The sequence below is a fragment of the Corvus moneduloides genome, chromosome 25, assembly GCF_009650955.1.
Source record: "Corvus moneduloides isolate bCorMon1 chromosome 25, bCorMon1.pri, whole genome shotgun sequence".
NCBI classification, from domain to species: Eukaryota; Metazoa; Chordata; class Aves; order Passeriformes; family Corvidae; genus Corvus; species Corvus moneduloides.
The window spans coordinates 6,282,546-6,296,026 of record NC_045500.1 but is presented as its reverse complement, the minus strand read 5'-3'; the positions used below and the strand labels follow the sequence as shown (position 1 = coordinate 6,296,026).

Below are 13,481 nucleotides of genomic sequence, written 5' to 3'. Positions count from 1 at the left end.
CAGCTCCAGCAGAACTGGTCCCTTCCAACACCGTCCCTGTCCCCAACGAGCTGGCAAAGCCACTACAGGCACTGATACCACCAGGAGGATGCAGATCACTCACTCTCTCTTGGAGTTCAGAAGGACATCCCCGGGATCAGGGGTGAGGGCTGGGAAAGGGTTCCCCCTTTGGAAGGATCCAGTGTTTGGGGCTTTTGCTTTCTGGTTCTTTGGACCAGTCCAGTGCCAAGGGTGCATCACCACGCAGGAGGCACGACCCAAACCGGGCACCTCCTCAGGTGTGCAGCTAGGGATGAGCTCCCCCACCTTTCCAGGCTTCTCCGGGATTGACAGGCTCGGCAATGGGAAGGAGTTTCCCACTAGATCAGGCTGGCAGGGACCTCGAGCAGCTCTCCCCGTGCAAGCCAAGCTGGGTGAATGGTGCCAGCGCTGCAGCTCAGGTAGGGCACGGGGCCAGCCCCACACCAGCGCCAGCCCAGCCAGGGGGCCTCTCCAGAAGGATTCCCAACCTAGCAAATACCCCAGCAGCAGCTTCCAGGCAGGATCATCCACCACCAGGGCAGTCCACAGCCTCAGCAGGGCGAGGATCACTCCCCACCACACAATCGCGTTCCTCACTGCCAGAGCCACCCCCAAATCGTTCCTCCCAGCAGCTCCACGTGGGGCCACACGCGTTAGGAGGAGGACTCTGTCTGTATGCCTTGGCAAACACAGGGCAAAAGCATTTTGTTTGGGGTTATTTTGGTTGTTTTTACTCAAAAGAAGCAAAATCCATCGGTTTTCCCTAAGTTTTGCAGGCCAGGAAGGGTGGTTTGGAGGGTGGCTGGTTGGTTTTTTTTAATCTCTTGAGTGTGGCAGAGCAGTAAATCTTGCATTATGCTCTGAAGAGTGTCAGCTTCGGGCTTCATTTTGGTCTCAGATTAGACTCCTGAAGCAATGAATCTTCCATCACAGAGGCCATTACCAACCCAGTTTTCCTTCATTCTGGACTGCTCTATCCCTGATTGTGTTATCAAACTCACCTCCAACACCCTCAGCTGCGAGGGGCTCAGCAGATCTACAGGCTTTCCCCTGCACCAGGGGAGGTTTACGTTGGATATTGGCAAAATTCCTTTCCTTAAAGGGTTGTCCAGCCCTGGCACAGGTTGCCTAGAGGTGGGGTCACCACCCCCGGAGGGATTTAAAAGCTGTGTGGATGTGGCACTTGGGGACATGATTTAGTGGTGGCCTTGGCAGTGCTGGGTTAATGGTTGGACTCGATGATCTTACAGGGCTTTTCCAACCTAAATGATTCGCCATTCTAAATTAGCATATGCAAATTGTGATCATTAAAAGGCATTTATAAAAATCAAGTAAAACAGTCCATGAATATTGAAAAACGTTTAAGTGTTAAGTTAAATGACAATTTTCAAAACACACGAAGGAAATCTGACCGTAACCAACCAGTCCCACGAAATACCATATCTATCATCAACTTTTTAATTACCAATTGATCAACATGTAGACAGTGTAATAGCTTACAGCTTTTAATTACTGAACTATCAAAATTCCAACCAAAAAAGGAACCTCCAGAGATGAAACTGTAATGCTTGATTATTCACTGCTACATAATGAATGATTTGTTTTTAAACAAGATGTCAAGTTCCTCATGTAATCCATCTGGATGCGTGACTCCGCAAAGCTCACACTGCCCATACTAAGTACTCGGGGCTCCTCTTCTCCCTTCTCTCCTGACCCCATGAGTGAAGAGTTTTTGGGGATTTTCCCCCCTTAAGGCAAAACAGTCCTGAATCAAGGGGCTGACAGGCAAACAAAGCGCCAAACCTCGCTGCGAATCCAGACACAAATCCAGACACGCCGCTCCAGCTCCCTCCAAAGGGACAGGTTTTGCCCGGGAGGGAACAGAGGCTCCTTCCAACTTGCCTGTACTCCCAAGGAAGCAGCTCGAAACCGAGACACACATCCACGGAGGGCGAGCACAGAAGTGCTGCCTCCCGCGTCACACGTACAGCGCTGTGACAGGCACCGGTGCCGGAGGATCTGGGATGCAGCTCCCGGGTTCTCTTCCCACAGCCTAAGCCAAGCGAGCGCTGCAAGGATTTAAGTGTTGGCATTACACAGAGAAGTACAGCGGGGTGGGGAGAGGCTTTTTATCTCTGCCCTAAATTCAGCATTGAGCTGAACATCACATCTACAAATCCCCTCCACACACAACACAACTGGCCTGTCCTCCTATGCTTTATCCTAATAACCATTCCCACCTCAGAACTCCCAATCATCCCCACAAATCTCTGCTTCTGTGGGCAAATGCACAAGATACACAGGTTTTCAGGACCCATGATCAAGATTGCAGAGCCCTCCACAATCTGCAGCCCCCGGAGAGGATTCTGCCAAATCCAGGCTTTTTGTGTTCAGAGAGACATTTCCCAGAAATACTCATTTGCACATTCAGGTTTCTGAGTAGGGATGTAAAACATTCTGGAAATCAGACTGTTAAACAAGAGTGGTTCAAGCAGAGCCTATCAGTCAATTAAAAATAAAACTACCAGCAAATAACGCATTTGTTCCTTCAACCCAGTGGCAGCGATGCACATCCCTCAGCCTGAGCCCCTGGTGTATAACCCTACAGATGTTCCCTACGCATATCAGCCCCGAATAGTTGTTCCACAGAACAGCATCTGTTCCCACAAAAACAGCGAACAAGAGCCTTTTATTTTCCCTTCATCACAGCCTCGGAACCCCAGTTGTTGCCAACCAAACCCGACAATACTTCCCCCATAAATTCACCCACTCCAGCCACATCTGGGCTTTGATTTCCACACGGAAACCACAAGCTCCTTCCGCACTTCCCTTGGGAAGCTGCTTGCACATCGAGCTTGTACAGATTTCCACATAAGAAATTCAGTAATCAGTCCAGGAGCTGTAAGCACTTATGACAACAATATCTATCAACACTTAACCATATTTACAACTAAATCATGTAAATACCAGGCAGCTCTCCTCTGCATGCTGATAATCTGGACAAATGAAGGCTGAAAAAAGCCACTCCAAGAAGAGACCAGACAAATAAAACCATGTCGGGTGGGAAACAAGCACCGATGGCACTCCAAGATCACTGACAACACCATGGAGCTGATGGCAGAGCCCCCAGGGCCACCCTGCCTGGTACAGCCACGAGCCCTCAGCCATCCACAACACCTTCTTGTGCTCGGCTTTGTACATTTTCTGTGTATACGTGCACACTTCATGTCCATCTCATAAACATTTCATCTATAGGATCTGTGTATCTCTCAGAACAGGGACAAGCTGCTTCAACACCTACCCAGAGCTCTTCCCTCTCCATCTGCCTTTGAAATCCTTGTAAGTCCTAGGAACCAATTTAGAATTAAAAGATCCCAATTTCAGAGGCTTTTCTGTCCCCCCTCCCTCACCCCCTCCAAGATGGACCATTTTATTACACCCATTAAACTGACAAAAATGACTCTTCAGCTGGTTCACTGAAATGCCGCTTCTACAGCAGCTTAGGCAAACACTTTCCCAGACCTTTATAAAGGAAAAGTGATTCCGTATGTAATTGGATTTTTTGGCACAACAAAAATACCAAGTTATTAAAACCCTCACATGGCTTTGGATTGTGTCTTTAATGGATACCGGCGTCCTCAACTGCTACAAAGACATTTCACGTAAAGCAACAAGGAGCTGCATTTCCAAAGGTTTCCCAGAGGACTCAGGGACAGTTTTCAGCAAGGTTCGCTCTTTGGGCAGTGAAATCCAGGAGGAGGGAATGATCCCACCACTTTCCTCCAATATCCTCCTTGTCCATGCACACTCACCAACATCCACATTAATTCCAGCACAAAATCCCCTCATCCCTCAGGACACGCACTGGATCAGCCACTCCACTGGGCTCTCCCTGGGAAGAAGCAAATGACCAGGCTAAAACCAGCTTATTAATCCTCATTTATTTCCTGCAGGATCGCTTCAGCCACTCCCTACCTTTGGACAGGATTTTTACACCCCCACAGACCCCCATCACCCACAGAGAACTATTTTCGCTCCCTTATCGTGCCTTGTCCAAAAAAGTCAGATTTTGAGGGGTGCAGTGCACGAGGGGAGGGAGAGGAAGAAACAGTGACTTGTGAATACAACAGGTTGTCCACCAGGTATTTATTCTCATAGGAATTGAAAAAGAGTCGTTCTGTAGGAAACACTAAAATCCCATTTAATGGAACTCTTGCTTCCCCCTTCCAAAACGGGAATGAGATCAATAGACCCACCCAACTTCAACACAGAGTATCCCAAACCAGACAGCTGGATCCGACCTTCCTGAGCTGCATTCCACACACATCATGTTGTGTTAACATGAAAATTTTGGATGCAATTTGCTAATGAGACCCTGGAGGAGCGAGTCATCCCTTAACTGTGCATCCAAAATTCTCCCAGAGTGCCACAGCACTAGGTTTGCTATAAACCCTCTGTTTACAAGGCTCCGTGGACTCCTACAGAGCAGTAAGTGATTCGCCTCCAAGTATTCCCTTTATTCCTCATCTCAGAGTGTCTCCCCCTCTCCCTGGCGATGTCTGAAGGGAACGCTGTTAATCTCCCATCTATCCCGCTTTAATCTTCACTCTTCCCAGGGAGAGACGCGACTCTGCTCCTCGTGCTGAGGAAGCAATACCTGGCAGTTATGGATTCAGGGAGTTGATTAAACCTGTACGTTCTGTTAAAGAGTCTATGGAACGATTAAGAGTATAAAACCTTTAAATCGAAGGAAAAGCTGTTTGTGTGGACAGAGCTCAGCAACCTCAGCGTGGGAGTCGCTTTCGGTGGTTCTGCCTCCTCGGGGATGAGTAACGTCTCCTTCAGAGCCACCCACAGACCAGGAGATGAGGAAAACTGGTCCTTAACTGTGACAGGGCAAGAACAGACATTGTTTGTCGTGACCCTGCAGACACAGACTCTGAATGATGCAAGTCTTCATTCCAAGCAGTCAGTAAAATCACAGTAAACAAAGGGCAGAAAAGTGTCAAAGGAGAATCACACTGGCATTTTATGCACCAAGAGAAATCTTCCCTGCATCCACCCTCCAACAGTGACTGTGGACAAGAAGCAGAAGCAGGTTACACAGGTCCCACCTCATCCCAGCACAAGTCACTGCAAGCATCTACACGGGACAGGGGTGTCACAGTGCCTGACAGCCTGCTCTGTTCCAGACAGGGATCTGCGCTGCCTCTCGCCCTCCAGGACAGGAATCCTCCCGGCAAACCCTGGGGAACCGCACGCTGCTTCTCCAGACTCTGCACAGCGCGCCAACCAACGAGGGTGGCAAAGGAATTAATCTGCCTGGAGACCCAGAGCTGCTGTCAAGCCACACCAAGACAACTCTTCCCATGGCAAGCAGGGGTTTCACTTTGTTCCTGCTGCACCCACCCCGGAAAAGCTGGCTGGCTCTGAGGAGTCCTAACAAACCCGAACAGGTCCCCCAGCAGCTCCGCTTGACAAAGCTGACGGCTGATGATGACAAGCATTCAGGGCTTTGATGGTTGTCAACCAGCGTCCCCCAACGCCAGGGAGCCCAGTCAGGCTGTCACCAGGAAACGATAACGGGAGACGGCATCGCTCGGGATCTCGGCACCGAGCACGTTACCCCATCATCCCACAGCCTTCCCCGAGGAAGGCAGCGAGAGATCTTGGCATGAAGGCTTTTAAAGAGCTGCTGACACCCAAACCAGCACAGCGTGCTTTCTGCTTAAAAAAGCCTGTGAGTGCATGGCAAGGCCTATCCTCAAACAGCTGAAAACAGCATCTAATTCCACACAGAGTGGGAAAAGCAGGAGGGGTAACCCTTAGGAGCCTCCCTGCCTCTACCGAGCTTCTAACAGCATGTCTGCACTAGCCAACATGAATGAAGACGTTGAAGAGGCAATGGGAACACAGACAAACAGTTCCAACCGTGTTTTCAAGCAAAATAGCTCAGAGCGAGAATTCAAAACAAACCCAGCTACAGCAACGGCTCTCTAAATGTGGGTATTTCAGGTTCTCATTACTATGAAGCCAGTTACAATTCGCTGAAAAACCTCACAACCAAACTCCACGGAGCGATACCTCTCCACAGACAAAGGGCAGTTGCTGCCCAGAGTTATCCTGTGCTGCACCAGGGCAGTGAGGTGGGAACGGCTTTGGAGAAAGTCACTCTGCTTCTCCAAGGTCAAGGATGTATCGGCATCACGGAGCACATCCCAGAGCAGCATCACTGTGATAAATGCACGAAGTGAGGGCGCTCTCTCTGCAGAATTAGGGACAGATGTGCCTCTGCTCAGCTACAAAACCAGGGCCGTGGAGGCACAGGGAGCCTTTTTTCCTGTGTGTTAGCCCAGAGGCTACGTGGAAAGTTCCCTTTCCAGCCCAATTCTCACAGAGCCCGACTTTGCTGCAACCTCAGCTCCAAAGCTGAACACGACCAATGTTGAAAGTGCTCTGCAAAGGGAAGCTGCCAGGCAGCCTCATTTAAAAACAGGGAAGCAGCAACAAGCAGTTCCTCATGCTTGATCCGATTACTCTGATCTCTCTTTTGACGCTGCAGACTCTGACTCGTATTTCTATTGCTGCACGGGGGGAGAAGCAGAGAGAGGGAATGTCACTTTGCTGCTTCATATTTCTTTCTTCCTGTCACGCTTTGGAGAAGGGATATATACACTGCAAGAGCTGGAAGGGAGTGGGGGTCTGGGATGCACCCACCTCGCAGATGAGGTGTCACACAGGCCAGTGGCACCCAGGACAGCCCCACCCACAGTACCAGATCTGCCTTGCTGGAGCTTGCCAAGCCCCAATACGGTCTCGTGCTGTCCATGAAAAATGCATCTCTACAAACAGTATTACTGCTTTAACAAAAAGGTCTGCTTCTGTACCAAATGTTGAGGTCTCTCAGGTCCAAGAGTCATCACGTTTGGGATTAGCACCCAAGTTCATCTCTGTGAAGGGAAGGCCCCCACTGCAGAGGTCCAGTCAGAGCCACTGACTTGAGAGCCCTGCTGACAACGCGGGGAATGCAATGACAATTCCTTTCTAGAAGCAGACCTTGGAGGAGATCATAAATCAGATTTAGGTGCTCACTAACTGCTAAAAGAGGACACCACGAGATCAGAGCAGTTTATGCCAGATGTAACACGAACCCAGGGGTTTATACACCCAACTCGTCAAGTCTGAGCATAACTTTAGGAGGCAACGTGACCCCGTGGGCAGCCTTGGCTCCGATTGCTCGTTGGCATCTCCCTGATCTGCAGGTAGAGATCTCCATCCCCCACGGCTGCCACTGCTCAGCCATGGGCTCCAGAAAATGGGACACTTTCTATGGAAGGCTCAAGTCAGGAGTGTAACTGTTCAGGGCAAAGTTCACAGCTGGGATTGGCAGAGAAGGAGCATTTCAAACACAACTATTTTCCATTGCCAAATGTACACCTGGGCTTTAAAAAAATATTGGCAGTCGTCTACTGTAAAGAGACTATTCCCCCTCCAATGCTGGCTCCTGACTGGAACTGCCCCTAAGAGGGGAGGGGGGACCTGGGCTGTGTCACTTGAGCAGGACCCACAAACGTGGGCAGGACCAAGGCAAACCCACCACAGACCTGCCAGAAGGCAGCACCTGCATGTGAGGCTGTCGGCAAACCAACAACACCAAGGAGCCGCCAGCACTTCCAGGGACAAAAAAATACCTAAAAAAGCAAAACTAAAGACATTTTCCAGTTAAGCTACAGCCCACAAAAGTTTTATATCTCTGAGAAAAGAGATGTGCCTAAGTATCTCTTTGATCCTTCAGACTGGAACTTAATGGGGTATCAAATATTCTACTGATTCACCTTGAGAATTTGGTAAAGGTCAGAGTGTTCGTAATGCTCAAGCTTTTAAACCACAGAAGAACACAGTAAATTAAAACCACACCACAGGGTAAAAATAGCCAGCCCAACCCTACAGAGGGACATTGCTGGTCTAAAATAACCAGGAGTGGAGGGCAGCAAATGTCCCTGGTACAACCCAGGCAAGCGTTTTAAACGCAAGCAGCCACCAGCCACACAGTGCGGGTGAGCGCGTGGTGTGGGCTCAGCAACGGCTCCGGGAACCCCCGAAAACCAAATCTCCTTGGGGATTTGTATTCCTTGCTGTAATTTGGAATGGGTGAAAAAGACTGACACAAAACTCAGGTTTTCAGAGCCCCATCCAGCAGCCTACAGTGGTTCGTGGGGCTCCCCAACACCCAACTTAACACCCTGCAAAGATGTGAGAGCCTGATGTGCAACACGGCAGGAAAACCTAGACAATCAACAGGTAACGAGGACACCAGGAAGAAAAACTGCTTCCACGGCAAAAAAGGCTGACAGAAAGCAGGTGGGTGGTGGTCACACATGGGTAGGGCCATCAGAGGAGTGGCCTGCAGCCACAGTATCACAGCTGGGGCTCATCCTGCCCTTGCAAATTAAAAACTGGAATAACTAAATCCAGCTCGTGGCTGAACCACAAACGCCGGCTCGTCTCGGCAGGGCCAGGCACCACGCACGCCCCAGCCGACAGCTCACTGCGTTCCAATTACCGGAGTTGAGAGTGAAGCCTCGTGGTACTTCCCTTCCAACTTGCCTGCCACACATCCAAACCCACCCTTTTCCCCAGCACGCTGCCCTGAAGCGCCTGAGCCCACGCTGGGCGACCTTCAAAGCGTTTGTGGTGGAGCTCCCCAGGAACCGCAGCAGCAGCTGCTCTCTGCAGCGTGCAATTACATCCCAGGAAAGAGACTGATTTATGGAACTTAAACAAGTACATACCACTCCTAATTACAACATTCCACCTAGGGTCTCTCCTTCATGGCAGGTTTCCACAGTGTCCCTTTATTTAGCGCCGGTGGGTTTGCACCACACAACATTCCCCAGAGGAAAAAGCACAACTTATTTTTTTTAGCACGTAGCATCCAATTTCTCAGTAGACACCAGCTGCGTGTCCAGCTTTGCTTGTGCTCTCAAACCACTGTGTTAAGTATTCACTTCCTGGACCAGCTCCAGGGAAGGCTGCAACCTCACGCTCTGCTCCTGGAGCCTGCTCGGATCTGGAGCCACAGACAGGAGCCGAAATGTTTGGATACAGGAGGGAGCCCCTGCTTTCCTGACAGAAGTACCACCAGGTGCTACCAAACCCCAGAAGAGGAACAGGTTGTCAAAACCCCTATACAAAGTCTGACAATAATCCCTACAAAAACAGCCATTAAAGAGAAACATCCAGAAAACTCTGCCTACACACAGGAAGGCGGGTTTGCTTTTTATGAGCAAACGTGTTCTGAGGAGTGCTTGGATGGTCCATTCAAACAGAAAGTGTATCCAGGCTGGAACACAGGTTTTACTCCGGGTGGCCTCAGGCAGACGCAGGGTTAACGAGCTGACCCATTTTCTACCCAGCAATAGGGCAGAGAGCTCACCGACGGCACAGACACGGCCCCACCGGTCCTGGCAGGGCCAGGGGAAGGCTCGCCAAGCACCCGGCTGACAGAGCCAGAGCTGTTTGATTACAAAGCCTTCTTTATTTACACACCAGGAAAGACAGCGCAAGGCAAACAAAGGCGACGGCAGCGCAGCATCAGCAGAACGGCCGCTGATACGGCCGGGGGTCCCCGGGGGAGCGCGGCTCTGCTCCGGCCTCCCGTCACCACAGCCACCTCCGTGCACGAACAGCAGCCACCCGTGCCAAGGGGATCCCGGCAGTGCCATCCCGGCGGCGTCCATCCCAACAGCGTCCATCCTGGTGATGTCCATCCTGCCGAAGGTGCCGACAGCCACCCCCTCCTCAGAGCAGAGCATGCACGGAGCAGAGCGATCTCCTTGCCTTCCCATCCTCAGGAGCCTCCTTGGCAGTGGTTTCAAACCAGATTGTCGTGCTTATAAACCTGGGCTCAACTGCCTACACGCAAGACAAATGAGCCCAAGCTGCAACCCAGATGGATCACTTTATTCCCCAGCCCCTTCCCCGCCGGTGTTTGCGTCGCATGCAGAACGCAGCGCGTGTTGCTGAAGGCCAGGGACGAGCAGATTCGCCTCGCTTGCATACAAAGGCTCCTTGGAAACTCACTCTGTGTTTACAAAGAGCCTGGCTTAGCGCAGCCGCGCTGGGAGCGCTCGCTGCCTTCCTGGGGGGCTTCTCCAGGGCCGGTTTGGTGTCGGCAGACACGGAGGCTGCAGCCGCAACCACCCCTGGCCAGCCCCTGCAGCTCTGTGCCATGGCCAGGTCGCAGCTCCACACCGACGCCGTCTCCAAACACCTCCCATGGCTTCTGCTGGAAAGTTGTTCTCCCTGAAGTGCCGTGTGCCAGCGCTCCCCACCGCAGACAGACTCCGAGTTCCAGCGCAGCGCTGCCCATCCGCCTCGGAGTGAGCCGAGACCACTCCTCAGCCCTCGCCCGGCTGCACAGGGAGCTCAATTAACTGCAAAGCATCGAGAGCAGCTAGAGAGGAACCACAGAAACACACGGATCCATCCGAACGCACAGGCTCATCCCAGGGTACCGGCTCAGCTCAAACCAAGTCCCACTGCTGCCTATTGCTGTTCCAATCGCCTCCGTGAAAGGAGGCAGCAGAGCCCTCAGCCTCGCTCCGCATCACGGGGTGCCACCACGGCGGTGACACGGTGCTGGCACCGCGGTGCCTTGGGTGGCAACCGTGCGGGAGATACGACGACAGCGCTCAGCGCTGATGCTGCTGCCACACACTAATTCTCTCTTCGCAGAACACTGAAGCTAACACTGATAGCTTGGAAAAGGGGGGAAATGGGGGGGAAAAATGGGAAAAAAAGGGTTTTCAACTGTAAGGAAATTTTGCCTAAACGCAGACAGTTTGGGATTTTATCCCGTGGTTCACAACACAGCACCGCAACCACAAAATATCTGGTCTTCCACTAAAGCACCACAACCTCAGCTCACGCTGCGCGGTGCTTCTCACCCCGGTGCACAGGTCAGGCACAGCCACTGCGAGCCAGCATCCAGCCCTGCTTTTGTTTCCCTTCAGCAGCTCTGCGATCCCAAATCACAGTTCCACGAGCTGGCTGGGCAGTGGTGAACAGGCTGAGCCTTGCCGGGGGATCACTCCAGCCTCCAGATAAAAAACTGCTCTTAGAGAATTTGATGTGAGCAAGACAGCAAAACAAAGGATGAACGTGGCCGTCCTAGAGCAGGGCTCCTATTTCAAATCTGGGCGTCTCTCAGTACCAGGGTCCCCAGGTCACACCGGCAGGAGGCTCACCAGGCAGCGAAAAACACCAAACACAAACAGCGCCTTCAGACAAAACATCTGAGAAGCTACAACACACCGACCGCAGGAATACCGGGGAGCCGGACCGGAGCATTTCCCCGGCTCGCAGCGCAAAGAGCCGGCGCGGTGGCTCCTTTCCATCGCTCTGGCTCCCCGGAATGGGCTCCGGGCTGCGGAGCGCCGGGATCGGGGCACAGTCGCCCTTCGGGGCTGCCCAGCGCGACCGAGCGCAGTTGTGAAGCGCAGCCCTTGTCGGAGCCGGCGGGAGGGCACCAGCCCCGGCCCCGTTCGCAGGGAGAACGAGCTGAAAACGACCCCGGCGCTCTAGCCCCGCACCATCCCACCAAAAAGGCCGCCCGGGAAAGGCATGGACATATACACAGGCTGTGAATAAAGCTCTTTGTTCGCCGGGCTGGCGGCCCCTTCGTCCCCCCTTTCCTACGAGCGGGATTCAACAGATCGCTCAATGGCCTCTTGTTCTTCCCAAACATCCCGGACACGGCACCCTCTCCTACGGCCATGTCGCCCCGTGCCGCCCCACGGACACACTGGAAACGTGAACGGCGTTAACGGGGGATGTTTGAACCGAGGCCATCGGACACGAGCGCAGGTCGCTGCTGCGGCTCCCGGGCTCGGTGGGGAGCGATGCCAGGCTGGGTGGGGGGCTCGCCCATCGCACCGGGGACACTGCACCCGAGGGTGCCGCGGAGGGAACCCAACCGACCCCGCTGGGGGGGGCCTCGTTAGCCTCATTTAATTACGCCCGCTCCAGCCGCAGCGCCCGAGACGGGCGATCGCCCCCGAACGCGCCCAGCGGGGCGGGGGGCGAGGCTGCGGCAGGGCCCCCGCGGGCACCGGGGGAGAGAGGCGAGGAGAAGAGAGGAGAGGAGAGGAGAGGAGAGGAGAGGAGAGGAGAGGAGAGGAGAGGAGAGGAGAGGAAGAGGGGGAGAGAGAGAGGGGGAGAGAGAGAGGAGAGGAGAGGAGAGGAAGAGGGGGAGAGAGAGAGGGGGAGAGAGAGAGGAAGAAGGAGAGCGAAGCGTCGCGCAAGTTCCACTCAGATTCCAACAGGTTCCCCGCTCCCGCGGGGGTGCAGCATCCCCGCGCCGCCGCAAACACCGGGGGGGCGGAGGGGGGGGGGGGATAAAGGGGGCGCGCAAAGCAATTAGTTTTTAATTGCGGGGCCGCTGATGACCCCCCGGGCAGCGGGAGAAGCCGCTTCCATGGAAACCGGCAGCGGCTGCCCGCGCCGCGCCGCCACGCGCGGGTGAGCCCGTCCGCCGCTCCCGCCGCCGGGGGCGCCTCCCCGGGACCACCGCGCGCTCCGAGCACGGCCCGGGGCGATGGAGGGCGGGCGCGCCCCGGACCCGCCGCAACCGGGGCTGCCCGAGCGCCGCCGCGATCCCCGAGGGCGAACCCCCCTCCCCGCGCCGCCCGCCCCGGTACCGCCCGTCCGCGGGGGGCCGCGTCCTTCCTACCTCTGGGGATGATGGCGGCGGCGGAGAGGAGCAGCAGGAGCAGCGGGAGGAGCCCCGGGGCGCCGCCGCCGCTGCCCGCGGGGCCGCTGGGCTGGGCGCGACCCGCCATCGCCGGCACCTGCCTCGCTCTGCCGCCGCCGCGCGCCGCCCGCGGGAGATGGCGCGTCACGGGGAGGGGACCCGGGGACACGCCCCGCGCTCCGCCCCGCGCCGGGCCGGGGGACGCGGGCGGGGACCCGAGCGCGGCGGGCCCGACCCCCGGGCGGGCGGGAGCGCCATAGCGGGGCCGCGCCCCCGCACCGCCGCTGAGCCGCGCGCCGCCGCGCCCGACCCGCGGCTTTCACCCCGTTGCCAGCGTTCCCCCTTTCCAGGGTCGTGCCCCCCCTGCCCCCCCGAGCACCCTCCTCCCGGGGTACCACCCCAGCATCCTTCCTCCCACGGTGCACCCCCGCCAGCGTTCTCCATCCCGGGAATATCCCCCTCAGCATCCCCCCCGTCCAGCAGAGTGTAGTTCCCCCAGGTGTCTTTGCCCCCGCGCTGTCCCCCTTCATCCTCCCCGCGGGACCGTGTCCCCCGGCCCAGCCCGGGCGGGCCCCGCGCCGCTGGAGGCGGTGTTGAGCCTTCGCGGCTCCGGGGGAGCGGAGAGGCCGGAGCCCACGAGCCCCCCGGCGGCGGCGGTCTGGGCTCCGTAACCGCAACCCGGCAACAAATCCACCTTTTCTGCGGA

The 13,481-nt window shown here is 55.0% G+C and overlaps 1 protein-coding gene across 10 annotated transcripts in view; it reads right to left on the bottom strand.

Annotated features, from left to right (window-relative positions):
* The window catches only part of CADM1 (cell adhesion molecule 1), a 136,637-nt gene extending 123,755 nt beyond the window's left edge, over nt 1-12,882 (bottom strand). For all 10 annotated transcript variants that reach the window (XM_032133562.1, XM_032133565.1, XM_032133563.1 and 7 more), the window contains exon 1: nt 12,755-12,882. In XM_032133562.1, the coding sequence (XP_031989453.1) occupies nt 12,755-12,863 (109 nt within the window). In that variant the 5' untranslated portion in view covers nt 12,864-12,882. The remainder of the gene's footprint in view (nt 1-12,754) is intronic.
* Between the last annotated feature and the right edge of the window lie 599 nt (nt 12,883-13,481).